This window comes from Tenrec ecaudatus, chromosome 2, assembly GCF_050624435.1.
Source record: "Tenrec ecaudatus isolate mTenEca1 chromosome 2, mTenEca1.hap1, whole genome shotgun sequence".
In the NCBI taxonomy this organism is placed as follows: domain Eukaryota; kingdom Metazoa; phylum Chordata; class Mammalia; order Afrosoricida; family Tenrecidae; genus Tenrec; species Tenrec ecaudatus.
The window spans coordinates 175,494,970-175,516,667 of record NC_134531.1 but is presented as its reverse complement, the minus strand read 5'-3'; the positions used below and the strand labels follow the sequence as shown (position 1 = coordinate 175,516,667).

Sequence of the window (21,698 nt, the reverse complement as noted above, 5' to 3'; positions counted from 1 at the left end):
GGATAGTGATGGTGAGCATCATCATCTTGAATCCTGTAAGCATTAGAATCCTTTTGATAACTTCCTAGTTTTTTCCCATAATGCATACAAAATAGAATTTTGCCTCAGAGTTAAAAGTCTGTGTTCTAAACCACATTTTATTTAGTAGTTTATGTGTTCATCTCCTCCAGTAGGTAACGGTCTCTTGGAAAACAAAGGCCACTCATAGACTTCATCTTTGTATTCACAACACTTACATAAAACATGGCCCTGAAGAAGCACACCAGCCTGTGTGATCACGAGGTGCTGAAGGGATCAGGTATTAGGCATCAAAGAACAAAAAAGCATATCATGTGCGCTCACCTCCCCGATACAATCGCTGAAGACAAATGGGTGCATAAGCAAATGTGGTGAAGAAAGCTGATAGGGCCCGGCTATCAAAAGATATAGCGTCTGGGGTCTTAAAAGGCTTGAAGATAAACAAGCAGCCATCTAGCTCAGAAGCAACAAAGCCCACATGGAAGAAGCACACCAGCCTGTGTGATCACAATGTGTCTAAGGGAGCAGGTATCAGGCATCAAATAACAAAAATTCAAATCATTGTGAATGAGGGGTACAGATGGGGACCCAAGGCCCATCTATAGGCAACTGGACATCGCTTTACAGAAGGATCACCGAGGAGATCAGGCAGTCAGAGTGCAATGTAGCAATGATGAAATGTACAACTTTCCTCTAGTTCCTAAATGTTTCCGCCCCTCTCACTATCATGATCCCAAACCTACCTTGTAAGTCTGGCTAGACCAGAGAATGTACACTGGTACAGATAGGAACTGGAAACACAGGGAATCCAGGTCAGATGATCCCTTCAGGACGAGTGGTGAGCGTGGCGATACTAGGAGGGCGGAGGATGGATGAGGTGGAAATGGGGAACAAATTACAAGGATTTTCATATAACCCCCTCCTTGGGGAATGGGCAACAGAAAAGTGGGTGAAGGGAGACGTTGGGCAGTGTAAGACAAGACAAAATAATAATTTATAAGTTATCAAGGGTTCATGAGGGAGGAGGAGGGGGAGGGAGGGAGAAAATGAGGAGCTGATACCAAGGGCTCAAGCAAAAAGCAAATGAAAGATGACGGCAACAAATGTACAAATGTGCTTGACACAGTGGATGTATATATGGATTGAGTTGTATGTATGATAAGAGTTGTATGAGCCCCCAACGAAATGATTAAAAAAATAAAATATGGCACATGGAAGAAAAATTGAACAGATAGAAGATAAACCCAGGAAGTGAACATGTTTACCAATATAAGACGAAAGTTTTGAGAAAAATACTGAGCAGAAGGATTGGTTTCAGGTGTCTTGTCAGCAGTGTGTCCGTGAAGCATGGTGCTTGTACATAGAAAACTCACTGCCATTGAGTCGATGCCCATCATAGTGACTATAGGACAAGGTAGAGCTGCCCTTGTGAGCTTCAGAGACTAACTGTTTACGTGAGGAGAAAGTCTCCTCTATCTCCCGTGGAGCGTCTGGTGCTTTTGAACTGCCAACCTTGCGGATTCCAGCCCAATTTGTAGCCACTGCTCCACCAGGGCTCCCTTGTATATAGAAAAGGAAGCTTCAAAATGTCTCTGGGAAAATGGAATTAATAGATAATGGAATTTTCCCATGGTCCTTTTGAAATTCCTTCTATCTAGTCCAGCCTAGGCTCCATTCAAAGCCTTAAGCCCTTCTAAAGGAGATGTACAATAAGTTTAAAACAGCAATGGAATAAACAAAGAAGATTAAAAGCGTCAAAGTTGGAATGAAAGAAGTAAACCTTGCCAATTAGAGATAGCCCAACTTTATCTGGAGAAAAGTCCTTGACAGTTACAAAAATAAAAATTCAGTGTGGGTCTTTTTAGAAGCGGAACTAAGACACCTAGACTCTTGTGGATAAACTAACCCCTGATCCCTGCACCACACTGAGAAAAATAATGACTGAAAAGAGATCACAGACCTAAGTACGAAATGCTCACGCCTGAGGTTCTGGGAAGCAAACCAAGGAAGGGATTTTTCACTACCTCGAGGCTATAGAAAGATTTGTAAAGAACAAACATAATAACTATATAAAAAAGATTTTGAGAAATACTGGACAGAAAGGGATTGGTTTTTGTATTCTGTGAGCATTGAGTCTAGAAGTCACGGTCCTTGTGTATACAAGGAGGCTTTAAAAATATGAAATAATGACAATAATAACATAAGAGAACCAATCAAATTTATGAAAATTAAAAAAACCTGCTTATCAAAAGATATCATTAAGGAAAAAGAAATAGCCTATAGAAATAGTTAGGATATACCAGGGGTCTTCAAAATGTTAATAGAAAAAGGGAAGTAAAATTAATTTTTCCCACAAACTTTCTGAAGTTCTCTCGTATGGATCAATGTAGCTGGGTCTCTTTTTACCTGTTCTTTGTCCTTGTTTTATGTTTTTCTGCATAGGGAAACCAGGATTTATGAAGACAGTAACTGAAATAGTAATAGCCTAGGGGTATCGAAGGAGAATGGGAAGCCAACATTAATGGGTATAAGAAGGCAGAAAATGTTCCAAAGTTGATTGTGGTGATCGCACAATCCTTCTTAATGACTGAGCTATTGAATTGTATGATGTGTTAATTATAGTTCAATAAAACTAAGGAAACACTGGGTCGGGGGATTCATAGGCACATATTTGACAAAGTACATATCTAGGATCCCCAAAGTCAATAATTGATCAACAAACAATCCAATCATTAAGGACTATTGGGTTTGGACCCCTGACGTTCTGGCTAATAATCCAATGGTTGGCCCACTGGACATCCAGGACTCCTATTACATCCACTCAACTCACTGCCATTGAGTTGAGTCTGACTCGTAGTGACGCTAGAAGCCAGGGGAGCATTGCCACTAGAGGTTTCCAAGACTATGGGAGTAGAAAGCCTCATCATCTCCCAGCAAGAGCTGGCGGTTTCAGTCTGCTGCTCTTGCAGTCAGTGGCCCAGTGCATAACCACTACCCCACCAGGCTCCTATTGTTAGGTCCTGAGACGTCGGTTCGAGCCCACAGCGAGCCTGTGCGCAACAGAGAAAATCACTACTCATTTCTGCACGATACTCACACTGGTTGTTAGGTTTGATATCTAACTTTTTCTTTTTCAAATTATGCAGTAAACACCTCAGAACACATTTCAATATATAGAAATCAATGGATACTTCATGTCAAATGTTTCAGAGGTACAGTTGACTCTAGACTTCTTTAAAAGAAAAATTCTAACTTTTCTTTTAAGAGTTTTTGTGCACTGGTGAAAAAGTTGTGTCATCTATTTTATAATAAGACCAGAACATTTTAATTTTAATAAAGAAATTTGAACTCAGACACATTTTGGGTTTTAGAATGTGAATCTCTATTTAACGAACTCATTACCAGTTGATTATAACCCATAGTGACCCTGTAGGACAGAGTAGACCTTTCCTTAGCCTTATAAGGCCTGAATTCTTAATTTCAGGGAAAAAAATTTTTTTATTCTTTACTTTCATAGTTATCAATATATATTAATATATACATTTAATTAAATGTTACGAAAACGTCGTGCTCGGCGTTATAGGGTTAGGGTTTCGAGGCTGTAAATTTTTATGAGAGCGTAATGTTTCATCTTTAACAGAGTGGCTGGTGGGCTCGAATACCTGGCCTTGAAGTTATTGGTCAAACACATAGCCCAGTCCACACTCAGAGCTCATTACTGATTGTATAGTAATACTTATTTCTGGCCCCTTTTTAAGATAACAAATTGAGATTGCCTGCTATTCAGTTCCTAATAAAGGTGAAGTGACATTTGGGGAAAATTCTAAGTTCATATAATTGGCACTGTTCAAATATATCTTTGCATCAATGGACACCATGTGTAACTTGACCTATTTAGCACAACACAAACTATTTTAAATAAAGCCAGCAGGCATTTTCTCTCTCAGGCTAGCTAACACTACATTACAATATCCTGATTTTTTTACAGGTAGGCAGAGTGAAGAGTAGCATATATGGTATATGTTCTACATCTCAAGAACTAGGATTGATCGGGGAAAACTGGTTCCATTTTCAGAACCAACGCATCAGATATACCCCCAAACAAGTCTGAAAGCTGAGGTACTAAATGTGTGCAGGTCCATGTGATGAAAAATTTCCAAACTTCCCGAAGAACCCCTCGTACACTCAAACAACTGCCCAGCATGGCATGTTTGGGAGTGATTAGGACTAGACTGTCACTTATTGTCACTGTTAGGTGCCTTAGTCAGCTCTGACCACTGCAACACTGTGCACAACCATGGAACCCTGCACTGTTCTTTGGGAAGAGAAATAGGGCAATGGAAGGGAGGCAATGCGGGAGGTACCACAGGAGGCAAGGTCTAGCCAAGAAAGGCAAATTGAGAATTAGCTACACCGAAGTTTTCCTTTCATCTTAGCTACTTACAGTTTCCCCTCAAGTTGTGCTATTTTCTCCTGAGATTCTTGAAGGTTTCTCTGGGAGGTCTGCAGCTTCATCTCCGCACCTTCTTGTTTAGCCTTCAGACTCTACCCAACAGAGATAGACGTCTTAGAAAATGAGGAACTGTTCAGATCCCTAGACGCTCAGAGAAAGCAAACACAACCAAAGATTTGCTCACCTTCAATTTTGTTTCTCTTTGGTTTCTTAGTTTCATCAGCTCCAAACTTAGAATTTTCATGTTCTTCTGGTTACCATCTTCAGAAAACTAGATACAACAAACAAGTTAAAAAACAAATCAAACTGAAATATCTTCTAAGTCATAGATCAATCGTTGACGAATATCACAATTACTGAGTGCAAACTCCTGTTCTTGTCCATCCTCTCCCTTAAGGGGACCTTTGCTTTTCCGTTTAAAAGAGACCCAGGGTCGTCACTGTCTCTGCATGGAAGACTCCATGGCAGGACTCCGAAACAAGATTTTTTTTATGTATGTTTGCTTAATAAAGTACATCTGCATCACATGATGCTATCTTTGCGATATGTAGATTTTAGGGTCCAGCCAAGGCCCTCTAAATCAGAATCTTCCTGATGGAGTGTAGGAATCCGTTCCCTTCCCTCTGTTTGGTCCTTCTACACCCTAACTTTTAACAAGATGACTGCATCCTCAGCACCGCATGCTTATCCCCATCCTAAGTGCGACACAAACCAGGAAGTGCTGGCAACAATATTTTAAGGCTCAAGGATTATCCTCCTTCTCACCCCAAAAGATGACTCGTAATTTTAGTTGCTAATATTTAGCACGTACTGCGCTCGGAACGCCCATGGATGGCCTCATTTTTATCTTTATAATAATCCTTTAAAAATTCCTGCCCACGCAAATGAGAAAATTGAAGCAGAAAGGTAAAAACTTGGCCCATATTCACTCCATTATAAGCGGCAGAGGCAGGAATCCACACTCCCAAAAAAGACCTGTAATATGTCTGTAAAGCAGGCAGTCCTACTAAATATAAACACGAACCCCTCAAGCAAACTCATCCCAGAATCCACAATTCCTCAGAGAAAACGTTTACAGTGTGCAATAAAATTCAATTATTTCCTTAGAAAATTAAAAAAAAAACTACTCGTATTCTACCACCTTAACTCCTCTCTCAGGAAATAGGCTCAGAGCAAAAGAAATATTATGACAACTTTTACAAGTTATGGAATCTGAACAAGTTGTACTATAAATACAATTCACGTTTATCAGGGGTGGCAGTGGCAGATTCCATCTGGCTGACAGAGACACCACACTAATGACTGCATAAGATGGCTTTTACTAGTACACACTCCTTAGGTGGTGTCTGCATTTCCTGACTCTGGGTGCTCAACATCTATCTACACTCTACCTTAGGTGGCTTTGTATTTTTAACATCACAATGCAGAAGTGCTTACTCTGGGGTCTGTAGCTCACTAAATGGTATGGAGAAGGCTCATTTCTCTGACTTCTGGTTTACCTTGTCGCTTAAATTGTGACCACCCTGTTTGCAGAAGGCTATGGATGACAGTGTAAGCCCCAAATCCAATGCAGTGTCCCCCCATGGATCAAGCCAGTTGATTCCCTCAGACCATAGTCAAGGGATGTGAGCAGTCTTGCTATCAGAGAGCTTGTAAAGTTGATGGCAGATGTAGTTAGGTTAAAATGTAATACCTTATCATTTGAACTCCATTTTGACCTATTTAAATGTTGTTTTTGGTTTTTGTATTTCCTGCTTTCTTTTCAACTAGGTTTTTTTCCTAATTTATTTGGTTATTGTTTTAATTTTACTGATATGTTTTTTAGTATATGAAAACTATCCCACCAGAAGAATTTACTTCAGAGGACAGCACTCAATCTGCAGCTCAGGGAGAGAGACATGTCTGATCAGAACACACGGGAGCAAATAAAGGGAGAGGAAAAGAGAGTGAAGCACATCTAGCCCACCAAGCCTTGATGACAATATTCCAGGACCCACTATGAGACATGACATCCCTCACTGAACCATAGCCCTACAGGGGACAACACTGGAGGGAGACACAGTGTGGGAATTCCGCCCGATCTGATCCCACCACACTGAGGCAAAACATTAAGGACGTGCAACCAAACAGCAAGGGGAACAGCAACGAAGTCCCCAGGGAATACCAAAAATAGACTTTGGGGCCAGGGCTTGGTACACCATCAGACCCTACTGGAAAACATTCCTAAAGGCCACCAAACAGTGCTTGAAATAACTATAGGCTTTACTTTTTTGTCATTGGCTTTTTGTTGTTTTCTTTTCTTTTGTTGCTTTGTTTTGCTCCGTCTTGTTTTTGCGCATGTTATCATCTCCGCAGGTCTGTCTACATAAGATAGGCTGGATGAACAATAAGGGGGAGAAAAGAACGGGACTGACGGTTCCGGGGGGACATGGGAGAGAGGGAAGCGGGGTTAAGAAGTGGGTAGAAGAAAGAGCTAGGAGGCAAAGGGTATTTATAGAGGTCTAAATAAAGGCATGCACATATGTAAATATATTTATGTATATGAGGATGGAGAAATCGATCTATATATTTATAGCTTTAGTATTAAGGTAGCAGATGAACATTGGGACTCCACTCAAGTACTCCCTCAATGCAAGAATACTTTATTTTATTAAGCTGGCATTCCATGATGCTCACCTTCCTGACACAATTGCTGAAGAGAAAGTGGGTGAATAAGCAAGAGTGCAGAAGAAAGCTGCTATGAAAAGATATAGCATCTGGGGTCTTAAAGACTTGAAGGTAAACAGACGGCCATCTAGCTCAGAAGCAACAAAGTCCACAGGAAGAAGCACACCAGCCTGTGTGATCACAAGGTGTCTAAGGGAGCAGGTATCAGACATCAAAGAACAAAAAACCATATCATTGTATGCTCACCTCCCCGATATAATTGCTGAAGACAAATGGGTCCACAAGCAAATGTGGTGAAGAAAGCTGCTGGTGCCTGGCTATCAAAAGATATAGCATCTGGGGTCTTAAAGGCTTGAAGATAAACAAGCGGCCATCTAGGTCTGAAGCGACAAAGCCCACATAGAAGAAGCACACCAGCCTGTATGATCACGAGGTGTCGATGGGATCAGGTATCATCAAAGAACAAAAACTCATATTATTGTAAATGAGGGGGAGTGTGGAGTGGTGACCCAAAGCCCATCTGCAGGCCACTGGACATCCCCTTACAGAAGGGTCGTGGGGAGACGAGCTAGTCAGGGTGCAGGGTATCAACGATGAAACATACAACTTTCCTCTAGTTCCTAAATGCTTCCTCCACACCCACTATCATGATCCCAATTCTACCTTACAAACCTGGTGAGACCAGAGGATGGACACTGGTACAGATAGGAACTGGAAACATAGGGAACCCAGGACAGATGATCCCTACTGGACCAGTGGCGAGAGTGGTGAATCCAGGAGAGTAGAGGGAGAGTGGAGTGGAAAGGGAGAACTGATTACAAGGTTCTACAATATAACCTTCTCCCTGGGCGACGGACAACAGAAAAGTGGGTGAAGGGAGACGTCGGATAGGGCAAGATATAACAAAACAATAACTTATAAATTATCAAGGATTCATGAGAGAAGAGGGAGCGGGAAAAATGAGGAGCTGATGCCAGGGTCTTAAGTAGAGATCAAATGCTTTGAGAATGATGAGGGCAACAAATGTACAAATGTGCTTTACACGATTAATGTATGTGTGGATTGTGATAGGAGTTGTATGAGCCCCCAATAAAATTATTTTTAAAAAAACAACTACGATGGAAGGATATATAGAGATAGTAAGTGGATTAATGATTTACTGGGGGTGTGGGGAGGGTGGTTGAGGAAAATGGAGAGCTGGAAGTCGTGGGTACAGGAAGGAAGAAAATGTTCCAGCACTGAATATGGTGATGATTCTGCAACCTTTCATGATATGACATGACTATTGAAGAGCATGTTATATGAATTATATGTAAAAAAACCCCATTATTAAAAAATATGTCTGAGAAAAAAATATATAAAAGATAATGGAATTTTCCCACCAAATTTGTGAAACCCCTCCTACTAGGCTATTACTATTGATAGTCACAGCCTATCTATGGAGCACATTTAGCCTATTAATTTATTCATTTCACACTTTATTACCAATAAATCTGAGATGAAAGCCTGCTGATACGCTACTATTTATTTCAGATAAATATTTTTAAAGTGACGTCTAGGTACAAGTTCTGTGACTTCATTAATGGTCCTAGTAATTGAGGGAGGATCTTGAGGAAAGATAGCAAACATCAGACATTAAAGCAAAGGGTCACTTGTTTGTTTATAACCGCTTATATTCTAGGCATCAAAATTAAAAAGTTGAACTAATACTTCATATGTGAAGCAGCTTAACATGTAAGGTACATTTAGAGATGAAAGAGTCAAATGAGAGCTTAAAATTCCAAAATTACTAAAATGAAGAAATACACACTTATTATTTATGTAAGTGTAAATGTAATTGTGCGGTTCAAGTACCTTAGATTTTAGAAGTTCATTAGTCCTGGTTAATTCAATTAGCTGTTTTTCCAGAGACGCATTACTTGCAGAGAGAGACGTTTTCTCCCTTAGTGCAGCATTTAGCTTTGCTTCTATCTTCTCAAACTCAGCTTCCAGATCCTGGATCCGCTTGTCCTGTACACCCCGTTCTTGCACAAGAACACGAATCTGAAGGAAAACAAGGTGATAAATAAGTGATTGACAGCACAAATATTTGTTATTGATATTTAAAATATGAAGCTTCTAAAAATATTCTCTGGCTTTTATCTTATGCCCTTAGACACTGTGATATTTAGATTTTATGTCAACTTTCACTTGTGGACAAGTAGAGTCCAACCTGTCAATCATCCCAGCCATAAGATGCCTCCTGGGAAGTGTAGCCTTTGTATAAGAGAGAAACTAGGAACAGCTCTGGGTCCAGCAATAAATAATATGCATGAGTAAGTAAGAGGAGTCAGGTGGGGCAAGAAGGTAAATGTAGCACAGTTCTAGTAGATCATTGTCCTGAAGCATAATGTGGAATCAAGTTTTGTCCGATTTCATGCTGAAATGTGCCATCAAATCTGGACCTTTTTAGTGTGGCTTTTCAATTTTAAATAGGCAACTAATTTAAATAGATAAGCAAACAACAGATGTTGTACAGCTTAATTAAGAGTTCTATATTGTCAGAATGTTCTACTTTAAAAGAAAGATTATGCCATTAACCCATATTCTCAGTTCTAATCCTGTTGCTAAATTTACAAGCTGAATAGGAGACTTGTTATTACATCGTAGATGCTGATCATGGGTGAAATAGCCCATAATGTTGAAATAAATACAAAAAGCATCAGGACTTTGCAGAGTCACACTTTAACATATTCTTTTTCCCATGCCCACAATTGACTCTAAGAGAATGAAAAGCTTTATAGTTTCAATGTATCAAAAGACTATGCCTACCGGAAAAATAGTTGCTCAGCAATGTAGAGACCAACAGAGACTGTGAGAGCACCGTTGGCAGGGACCAGTTTGGTACTGCTGCTTAGGAAAGTGGATGTTTAATTAAAAACGTCAACTTGGTTGGCTTACAGCTACCAGTAGTTTCACCAAATATTGGACTGCTGTTGTGTGTGTGTGATATCACATAATGCAATTAATGCACTGCAACAACACAGCTTGATGCAATATAGTCACCGTCCATACTGTGAGCTTATTTGATTATCCAATCAGTTGAATGGAGTCTTGGGGGTGGCCTGTCCCAGTACATACATGGATACTTTGGCCAAGTTTACATGGTCTCTCTCTACTCTGCCTTCTCATTGCTTCACAGTTAGTCCTTAGAATATAAGCCTGTAGAATCCTCTAGTTGGCCACCTACCTTGTAAATTTTCATTCACCAGCCCCTGCACTCCTATGAGCCAGCAGCTGTCTCCAGCCTACTGTGTGATCTACAGACCTGGGATTCGATACTTGACTGCCTGCACAATTGCAAGGGCTATTTCTTGATGTGAATCAAACAATCTCTCAATCTCGATCCTGGAGGCAGTTCTACCCTGTGCTATATGGTCACTATGAGTCAGAAGCAACTCGATGGTAGTTTATATTTTTACAGAGATATGTGTGTGTATAAATAGATGTATACACAAGCATACACACACACACATAACCCACTCTTGTTGAGTTGATTCCAACCCGTAATAACCAGCTACAGTGTTTCCAAGGCTGTAAATCTTTATGGAGGTAGAAAGCTTCATCTTTCTACCATGGAGCAGCTGGTGCATAAGAACCACTTACCTGGCAATTAGCAGCACTCCAGTGTGTAGCCCACCGCATGCCCCACGACTTCATAAATACACATACTTATCTATCCACATATAAGTATAAACATGCTACTGGTTTTAGTTGTCTAGAGAATCCAACTAGACAGTGTTATTTAATAGACCTTCGTATTATGGTGACAGTGCACTACGTAGTGTGGCCGCCACTTGCCCAATGTGGCTACTGAGTACTAGGATGTACTAGTCCAACTGAGGAAGTCGTTCCTAATTTCCCATCATGTTAGCCAGCTACATGTGGCTCGAAGTACCATATTGCACGTGCTGACCTAGGTAATTTTCATTCTCGAAGAAAATATATCATTATGGTACAGGGGTATGCATATGGTTAGCATCACTTGATCATAAACCAACTAATTTTCTAAAATTTTATGCTAACTTAGAATTTTTTCAGTCATTGTTATAACATCTAGATCAGGGTTGCTCAATATGTCGATCGCCATCTACTTACTAGTCGATCGCATGGCATTAAAAATATAGTCGTCCGACTATCATCAATCCCGTCACTTAGTTGATATACAGCGCAGCCAATCAGATGCAATCTTAGGTGCCAAACACACGCGCAAACATCTGTGCTAAGTGCAGCAAAACTGACGAGCTAAAAATCGCCAAGTTTTAGACCTTGGATTTTTTCTCTTAAATGTAAGAAAGGGTATTAAAATGAGTGGGGGAGCTGGACCAAGTAAGAAGGCAAAATGTATTACTTTCACACGGAATGGGAGATTTTGACACTAAAACATTCAGCTGAAGTCCAGAGCGCATGAAGAGTTCTGGAATTTACTTGCAGAGGGAAAGTACCCAAACATGAGAAAACGTGCTACCTCCTTGACTGCATTCGTTGGCTCTACTTATTTATGAGTCGGTCTATTCCCACATAAAGATCATTAAGTTCAAGTACCGTTCTTCCACCATGACTGATGCGCATTTGGAAGTGTGCTTGAGGCTGGCTGTCAGCAGCTACTCTCCGGACTGTGCATCCCTGGCTCAGTCCATTCAGTTCAAGAATCAGAGTCAACTCAGGTAATGACAAAAAATGTGCATAGTGAATTGTGTTGTGCAGTATGGACTCATGCGGTTATGCAAGGCACATAAACATACATTGTACATATAAAGAATTCTCACTGAATTTATGAATGTAATAATGAATTAAAAATATGTTCTGCATTTTTGTAGTTAGTAGATCATTTTGAATTGATCATTTTATATGTAGCTCACATGCTGAAAAAGTGTGAGCACGCCTGATCTAGATTAACTTACCAAAATCCAAACTTGTTTCCAATTCATAGTGACCCTCTAGGAGGATAAAGTCATACCGTGTTTCCCAGACAGGAACTCTTTCATGGGAGCAGCTGGTGGTTTTGAACTGCTGACATTTGCTTCTCAGCTCAATACATAACCAAAGTGCTACCAGGTCTCCTATAGATTAGCCCCCAGAAGTGTATACGATCCATGTATCTAATTCTAATAACACCTACACAATGATTTTCATTTCTTAGGAAATGCGTTGTCGTGAATTCATTCTTTAGCATGCTATCAATCTTGACTCTGCCAAAGAAGCTCTGACTATGGGAACCTTGTCAAGGCACTGCAGCACTGGTCCAGGTGATGGAAGACAAGGTTCTGCTCCCATGAAGGTTTACAGCCTTGGAAACCCTAACCAGAGTGACCATGTGCCCGGATCCACTCCATAGCAGTGGGTTTTGTGATATAGTACAGCTCCTAAAACTGAGACTGAAATTGTTTTTTTTAACTCTATGCAATTCTCTTTCTATTGTACAGCACATTTGTTTTCATTGAGTTGAAATATTTCTTACCTCCTTTTCCAATACCTTCAAATCTTTCCCATTCTTTTGAGGTTCTTTCTATGTAAAAAAAATTCAAAGAAAAAATGATAAATGCACTTAAATTAAAGCAAATATCAGAGGAAGGTTTGATTTTTTGGTATCAAACAGCTACTGGTGCAAAGAAGTCATTTCTATTTTAAAAATAGCACTGAGTATACCAAACATATTGTGGGTCCCTCACTGGCAGATAAAAAAGATTGTCAATACATCAAAATATTTCAGCTTTCAATATTTTCACCCAGATAGAGCTGACTTTTTCTAACAATCCCATGAAAAAAGAGATGAAGATTTAGGGGGGAAAGAGGTACAGAATGCCAGGCTAATGTTAAACAGCGATACATTTTATTTATGTAGTTATTTTAAAAAGAAAATTTTTAAGTTATCAACTTAAACTTTGATATCTAAAGGGAGAAAAATAAAAGATGCAAAGAAAATAAAGAAATGCCTAAATAGTATAAAAAGCTGATTAAAGCGTACCCATTACTTCCATTCTAAATGAGACACACAATTTTCACACCACATCTTTTTATATCTAACAGCTTTGATAACACAATGACTAGAAACAGAACATCTTTTCCATTTAAAAATGGAAGAGGATACATGTGCATTTTGAACAAAATGTCTTCTCTTTCTAAGTTGGAGAAGTGTCACAGCAGTTTATGTTATTAATGGCATCTTCTGTTGACGTCATCTTATTATATTGTGGTGTTACATGGTCTTGTATGAAATTCTGTTTCCTAAGACAATTTGTGGATGCTATAATTAATTCAAGTTTCAAAATGGCTTCTTCAAGAAATTCAAGCCTTTTATAATATTATCCAAGAAAAAAGGTCCTACAGACATAGGATACAGGTCACACATAAGAACCACAACGAAATCCCATTCCCTCGTGTTCGTTCTGACTGACAGCAACCCTACTGGACAGGGAAGAATTGCCCCAGATGGTTTCCAGTGCTGTAAGTTTTGCGAAGCCGACTGCCACATCTTTCTGAGTATCTGGTGCGTTTGGACCACCAATCTTTGGCTTGCAGATAAAGCAAAAAATTTAGTTTTAACAATAGATTTTATTAATCCAATATATTAAACTATTATTTTAATGAATCATTAATAACACAAGGATAAGTAATAAGCATTGTATCTAAGTTTCCAATTCATACATGTGTCAGCTTATTCCACACAAAATGTTTACACATGTCCCTGTGATCAGTAGATGGCTGCAGACAAGTTCTCTCCATGCTACACTTGTCTTAGTATTGCTAACGTGTCTTCAGCATACAAGTACAAATGGCACAGCAGGTTCTGTGGATACTGCAGGGTTTGTTAAATTCAAGGCTAGAGAATTATGGAGACTGTTTTCAGGACCCAAAGGATAATCTTGATAGATTTTCTCAAAAGGACACAGCACAATGATGGGGACTTATTAATGAAGGAGATGTAGAAAATGGAAAAAGGCATTGGTGAGAAAGGGCCGGAATCTGTGCTGAGGAATCTTTCTCAGTCAGACACTGCACCTGCTCATTTCTCTAAGGTCGCAGGGCTTCCCCATGAGATAGACGTAGGGCTCTGTCCTAGAGCCCGAGGCCTTGCCTTATAAGATTTTGTTGTTCCTCAAACTCAAAGAGCAACAGTCCCAAAAGGATGCCAAAAGTGTCTTTTGGCATGGTGTAAATATAAGAACCTAAAATTCTTTAGAAAGAGTTAGAGATGGGTGCCTTCAGAAGTGTATAGATCTAAATTGAGGTTATCTCAAGAAACAATAACTTTGCACTTTTGTGTTGTTTTTCAGAAGCGGTTTCTATTAATTTTAGCAACATTTCTTGTTTTACACTTATAATAATTAGAAATTTCATATTTTTGCACTAAGTATTCAGAAGTTGATCGTATTTTATAGTCTAAATATATCTCCATTAAGATGCTAAATTTTCTTCAGAAACATTTAGTTATATTTAGATCTCACAAAATGTATACATGAAAAACTAGAAATACCCAAGTTGTTCCCAAAATATTCAAGTTTTATAAGAGCATCAGTTTAGTATCCATTTTTAGGTTTAAATGATTTAAAATGAAATATACTCGTGTATAAGCTGAGTTTTTTAAAAAATGTGTGAAAAACTGGGGTTCAGCTTATACACGGGTCAGTGGTACCCCAGCGAGGTGTAACATCTTGCTGCCCCCTAACCTTAACGCCGCCCCCCCACCCCCAACAGGTAATGGGACGAGCGCCCTATCTTGCAGGAGATTGGCATTTCTCCGCTGTTCATTCAAAGCCCCACTGACACTGCAGGGCTTTGAACGTTTGTTTACTCACATCTAACCAATCAGAGGCGTCCTACGATGTGTATCTTTGAATAAGCCTTTTAAAGACTGTGTGCGAAGGATGTGGCATGAATGGATGTCATCTGGTCAAGCCTGACTAACAAAAGGAGGAAATCTCATGAAGCCCGATATAGAGTTAATAGCAAAGTGGGTTCAAGATGCATGGGAATCATTCCAGAAGACATGGTGCGACATGCCTTCCAGAAATGTAGTATTAGTAATGCTATGGATGGCAGTGAAGACTGCGCTTTGTATGAAAATGACAGCAGTGATGGTGATGTCGGTGATCTCAGTGAGGACAGCATCTTTGATGACCTCACACCAGCTGAAGCTCTGCATTGGGATACGGATGATGATGATGAGGAATCCAGTTTTGAAGGATTTTAACTCTACATTTTAGCTTGGTTGCTGATTGAGCTCAGGGAATAGTAATCTTAAGGTATCATTGTTGATACCTTATTGTTTTTGTTGAACCTATTTTCCACTTACTGTGTTGGTTTACTGATGTTAAATGACTTGTCCTTTTATTTTAAATAAATATTTAAATACAGTACCCCATGGATGTCTCAATTTTTAGTAATTTTATTTTCATTTGTTTTGATTACTGAAACTCACCAATAGCTTCTGCATTCTTCACCCTAGGCTTATACTCGAGTCCATCAGTTTTTCTGGTTTCCCAGGTAATGATTAGGAACCTCGGCTTATATTTGGGTCGGCTTCTATTCGAGTATATACGGTAGTTAAAAATGTCACTCGTCAGCCATGCTAGTAAGTGTGGCTTGGTAGCCACATTCCCACAGCTCAGCAGCCATGTGTGGCTCGTGGCTTCTGCATTGGACAGCAACATAACCGCAAAGGACAGAACAAGAGACTTGGGCAGTACCTAAATACATGAGCAGGTAAGAGTAACTAGTAGTTTTAGCTGCTTATCTTAATATCTTTCACATTAAAATGTATATTAATTTTTATCGCCCCTTATTTATTAAGGAATAAAATATGTAGGCTTTATTAGGCATTTAACCTCCTATCTTCTGTCCATAGTTTCTGAATAACAAACCTGTTAACCATTAGACTATTTTTTCTTTCTTTTTTTTTTAGACTATTTTTTCTTAATCAACACCTCTCCTTTCTCACAAAAACAAAATAAGAACACACCAATTTCCGAGCATGTACATGGGTACAGATGAGCTGAAAACACAGGGAACATAGGACAGATAAATTCCTTGGGACCAATATTGAGAGTAGCCATACCAGGAGGGGAAGAAGAAGGTAGGGGGAGAAAGGGGTAACCGATCACAATGACTTACCTGTAACCCCCTCCCAGGGGGATGGAAAACAAACAAGGGATAGGGGGGAGACATTGGACAGTGCAAGACATGAAAAAATAATAATTTGTAAATTATCAAGGGTTCATGAGTGAGGGAGGGAGGTGTCGGGAGGGGAAAAAATAAGGAGCTGAAACCAAGGGCTCAAGTGGAGAGAAAATGCTTTGAAAATGATGATGGCAACATATGTACAAGTATACTTGAAACAATAGATCTATGTATGGATTGTGATAAGAGTTGTATGTGCCACCAATAAAATGATTTAAAAAAACAAACACCAATTTTTATGTTGTTAGCTACCAAATCAAAATATGACATCATTTAAAAAGGTCTATTAAATAAGGTGAAAATCATGCAGAGAGAGAAGTGACTAAAGAATGAAGGTCATTTTGTAATACTTAAATTTGTTATTCTAAATTGCCACGGAATCAATTCTGTTGTTGTTCAAGGCTATGCAGTCAGTTCCATCTTCAGTTACTTTTAAACAGAAGACAACACTGTTACTGGGTTCAACCCCATCCGCACAGCTTGAGTCCATTGTGGCAACCATTGTGAGAATCCATTTCCTGGAAGGCCTTCCTTTCTGTGTTGTGGCTGACTCTCAACTCTGCCAAACGTGATGCAGTTCTCCAGGAACTGTCCTTTCTGGTAACATGTCAACAATACTTGAGATGAAGTCTTGCCATTTTTGCTTCAAGGATGTTCTTGAAGCCAGTTCTGGTTGCACATTTCACCACAGACTGCTTTTTTATTGGCAATCCAGAGTATATAATACAAAGGCACTGATTCTTCTCCAATTTCCATATGCATGAGGTCATTGAAAATACCATGCCTACGTCAGTTGAACCACAGTCTTCCAAGTGACATCTTGGCTTTTTAACTCTGGAGATTTGCCCAATACATTGATTTCCTGATTGTTGCTTCTAAGGCACTGATTGGGGATCCAACTAAAATGTAATCGTTGACAACATGCACATCTTCTCTCTCTATTGCTAGTGCTACGTTGTTTACTGGTCTAGTTGTAATGATTTGTTTCCTTTGTGCTATGGTGGAATCTACACTGCAAGTTATAATCTTTGATCTTCATGACTGAGTGCTTCCAATCCTTTTGGCAAGCAGGTCATATCATTGCATAATGTTATTGAGTCTTTCTCCCACCTTAATGCTGTGTTCTTTATAATCTATACCATTTTGGATTAGTTTGAATTAATTCTGCACATATTTAAATGTAATGCAGTTAGTAAAACATGGACAGAATTGTTAAATATGATAGAGCTCTAATGATAATGTTTCAATACTTTATGGATTGACTTAAAAATACCCTATCTTAGTGAACACTGTTCAATGATACATTGATAAATCATCTAGCATATAAAAAATCCTCACCTTTAATCCCAAAGTCTTCACTTTTTTCGTTGAAGCTGGCAAGGTAGCATCTTTTTCAAAATGAAGATTTTGTTGTGTTTCTGCAAAAGCAGCAGAAAAAATCAAATATACAGGTCATGGCTAGTGCTTACCTGTTTTTAACTACAAGTCAAACCCCCAATATACGTTATTGCAAGTATTACTGTAATAGTAGAAAGTTATTCCTTTCACTGTACATTTACAATAGTTGGTTTATACTATTTTCTATATATCACACATATTTCTGATATTCCTAATAGAAAGGAAAAAGAAATTACTAAAGATAATATAAATTATCTACGTGACTGTTTTACTGAATTTTGTTGCTTATGTAGTCATTAGTGTGTTATACTACCATCGAATCAATTCTGATTCATAGCAACCCTATAGGGCAGGGTAGAACTAAGTCTTTATGGGAGTAGAAAGTCTTTGCTTATATAGCTGTATAATAATGAAAATATTCTGTACTTGATCCTTCCATAAATCCATTAAATAGTAAAGTTTACATATAGTTGTAACTTCTAATTTGTAGAAACCTTGTATGTTTTAATAATATTGTTTGTGAAATTTCTCCCAAGTTGTCTCCCCTAAATATATGCCAAACCCAAGATGCCGCTTGCTGCACATGGCAGATGACTGTACAGTAGGAGGTCAATGAAGGCAGACATCAAGAATTACACAATTACGGTGCCAGCCTAAGAGATAAATACCATCTAACATGGGCACAGGCCACGTAGATTGTCAGAGAATGTCCTCACTGCCAGTGCGCCTCACTCAGAGTAAACCCTGACAATGTAAACCCACAAGGTGACTAATCGAATGCAATGTGGCCAAAGGATGTCACTCACGTACCCTCATTTGGACGCCTAGGAGCTGTGCATGTTTCCATAGACACATTTTCAGGATTTTTAGGGGCATCTGCCATGACTGGTGAGTCCACAAACTATGTCATCAGCCACTTGCTAGCCTGTTTTGCCATGATGGGCACTCCCACACACTTAAAGACAGACAATAACCCTGCCTACACTAGCAAAATGTTGAACAATTTTTGTCACGATTCAAATATTCATTACATTACAGATATTCCTTACAATCCACAAGGCCAAGCCCTCATTGAACAGGCACATGGCACATTAACAACTCAGTTATTTAAAAGGAGGGGAATGAAAGGTGATACAAGCTACAATAATCTCCATTTAGTGCCACAGACTAATTTTTCCAACTTCCATACGGTTCTAACATAATCAGGGCAGAGAAACATTGTCTACCCCAGAGAAAGCGGATCCAGAAAAATTCTGGTGGAAAACAACGACGTGGTGTGGAAATCAGGTTTGGCGATGATTAGGGGTAGAGGTTATGCTTACATTCTGTCGGATGGCGGAGAAAATAGATGGGTCCCTCTTAGAAGACTCCAACCACGGACTGAGAGACAAAGAAAAGGAAGGGCCCGCCTAGCCACTCTGACCCTGACTCAGTCCCAGTCAAGGAAATGACGGCCCTATCCATCAAGAAGAAACCCCATCTTGATGAAAAACGTTCCAGGCACCTGCCAACTACACCCCCCAGCTGGGGACAGGTGAAACTGATGAAGCACCAAGCGTAGGCAACACTGGCGAATACAGGCAGACTGATGACCTATGAAAGGATGTTTTGACAGTGATCGCAGTTGTATCTTGTCCCACCACGGTAGGTGCTAACCACTTTTATTGGGCTTATGCCCCTCATCCCCCTCTACTAGAAATCATGAAGTGAACCCACACTGGCCCTGTCATATTTGTAAGTGATTACGTATGGACACCAGGGTCATGGGGAAATGGAATAGCCAGACATCCCAATGAGGAAGACAAAACTTTTCATTTCTCTCTGGGTTTTGAAACTCTACCTTTGTCGCTGGGTGAAGAGAGCCAGTCAGGGTGCAGGGTAGGAACGATGAAACATACAACTGTCCTCTAGGTCCTAAATGCCCCCCACCCCATACACACTATCATGATCTCAATTCTGCCTTACAAATCTAGCTAGACCAGAGGATGTACACTGGTACAGATAAGAACTGGAAACACAGGGAATCCAGGACAAATGAATCCCTCAAGACCAGTGGTGTGAGTGGTGATACTGGGAGGGTGGAGGGAGAGTGGGTTGGAAAGTGAGAACCGATTACAAGGTCCTGCATGTGACCTCCTCCCTGGAGGACGGACAACAGAAATGTGGGTGAAGGAAGACGTCGGAGAGTGTAAGATATGACAAAATAATAATTTATAAATTATCAAGGGTTCATGAGGGAGCAGGGAGTGGGGAGAGGGTAAAAATGAGGAGCTAATGCCAGGGGCTTACATGGAGAGCAAATGTTTTGAGGATGATGAGGGAAATAAATATACAAATGTGCTTTACACAATTGATGACTGTATGGATTGTGGTAAGAGTTGTATGAGTCCTCAATAAAATAATAAAAAAAACTAAACTAAAAAACTACAGAAAAAGAAACTCTGCCTTCATGTGTGGACGCCAGCCCCAGCTGCTTAGCCATTAATTCTCAAGCATGGATAACTGGCTGATCTTTAATGAAACCAGCCATATTTCCTAAATGATAAAGGGTGAGGCATTTAAAACCTGGAAACCTGTAAAATTATGAGTTACCCGCATATTGTTGCCAACAGTCTCATGTGGTTCCAATGTCAGGGGCCACACTGAAAGGTGCTAAGAGATGACACTGTGATTATTATTGATAGGGGGCCCCATGGAAAACTGCTCTATCTATTCCTGCGGTGGCGTCCAACACCTTTCCTACTTTCTCCCAATAGTAGTTGGGCATAGGGGGGCTTTGTGCCCCGTGCCTGGATTAAAAATGCTTGCCATAAGCCTGCATTTTTGGCTTGGCTACTGTAATATTGCCATCAATTTTGTCTTGATAGCTTTCAGTGTATAGAAAATAACCATATAGCCCCTGTAGCTCTTTTGAATTTAATGCATAAAAAAGGGGGGATTGTGGGATTTCTCCCACGGTGTCTCCCCCAAGGAAAGTAGGTCAGAGATTATTCTCCCTAAGGGTTATGAACCATCTAGAACAGACTGTAAATTCTGGCCCACCCGACGTAGGGCCCACTCCCTTCTGATAAGGATAGTAGATTGTTTCCCTGGAGAGTCCAGGGAGGTCAAGCCCACTCAAGGGTGACCAATTTTAGGCTGCCATATTTTGTCTAGGATCTGCCACAGGGTACCCCTAGCCCCTCCCCTTCCCATTATGTGTACATCCCTAGCTCATCCCCTTCCTGTTACATGTATGCCTATTGTACAGCCCCTTCCTGTGACATGTATGGTTATCAATAATCACACCCTAGTATATATGGGCCTTGGTGAGAAATAAAGAGCTCCCTCCTGCCCTCTGTCTCCCACCTCTGCATGTACCACCAAGAGGAGCTGAGGTGAGCATGCTACCATGAAATGTATCTGACTTCTTTGTTTCTCACCTATTCTCTATGACTTTGTTATAAACTTTATATATCTTTAACTGTACGATTGCTCCTGCTGAACCCATAATTAGTTGGGGGGGCTGGTTACCCCCACAATTTTTATTCATAATTTTAAAATATTTGAGCTCATAAATATATATTTTTATTTGGGGTTCCATTACCTTTTTGTTTTTGAAATCGTTGTGATTTCTGAAAAGAAACAGGTCCTTTTGATGCTTCTGAAGTTGTAATATCATAAGCACCTGGTGATGGCGCACAACCTAAAGGACATACAACACATGGTCATTGAGCATTAATTATGATCTTGCCATGTCGTAAAAAAAGTCACATTAATAAAGTTAATTCTTTCTTCGTTTTATCGAAAATAGCATAAAGCAGAGAGGCTACTTATTTCATTATCTTTCCAAATACTCTTTATTTCAGCTGGATCAAATGAACATGTACAACTGAATCAAAGAGTAGTATTGGGATATAATATAGTGACAATCACTATGGCTTTATTACTAAGGATTGAATAT

The 21,698-nt window shown here is 39.7% G+C and overlaps 1 protein-coding gene across 1 annotated transcript in view; it reads right to left on the bottom strand.

Annotated features, from left to right (window-relative positions):
• Positions 1 to 21,698, bottom strand: part of HMMR (hyaluronan mediated motility receptor) — a 35,854-nt gene that overhangs the window by 8,475 nt on the left and 5,681 nt on the right. Inside the window, exons 2-7 of the mRNA XM_075541927.1 lie at positions 21,342 to 21,440; positions 17,696 to 17,775; positions 12,639 to 12,686; positions 8,993 to 9,181; positions 4,656 to 4,742; positions 4,463 to 4,563 (exon numbers count right to left, since the gene is read on the bottom strand). Of these exons, the coding sequence (XP_075398042.1) occupies positions 4,463 to 4,563; positions 4,656 to 4,742; positions 8,993 to 9,181; positions 12,639 to 12,686; positions 17,696 to 17,775; positions 21,342 to 21,440 (604 nt within the window). The remainder of the gene's footprint in view (positions 1 to 4,462; positions 4,564 to 4,655; positions 4,743 to 8,992; positions 9,182 to 12,638; positions 12,687 to 17,695; positions 17,776 to 21,341; positions 21,441 to 21,698) is intronic.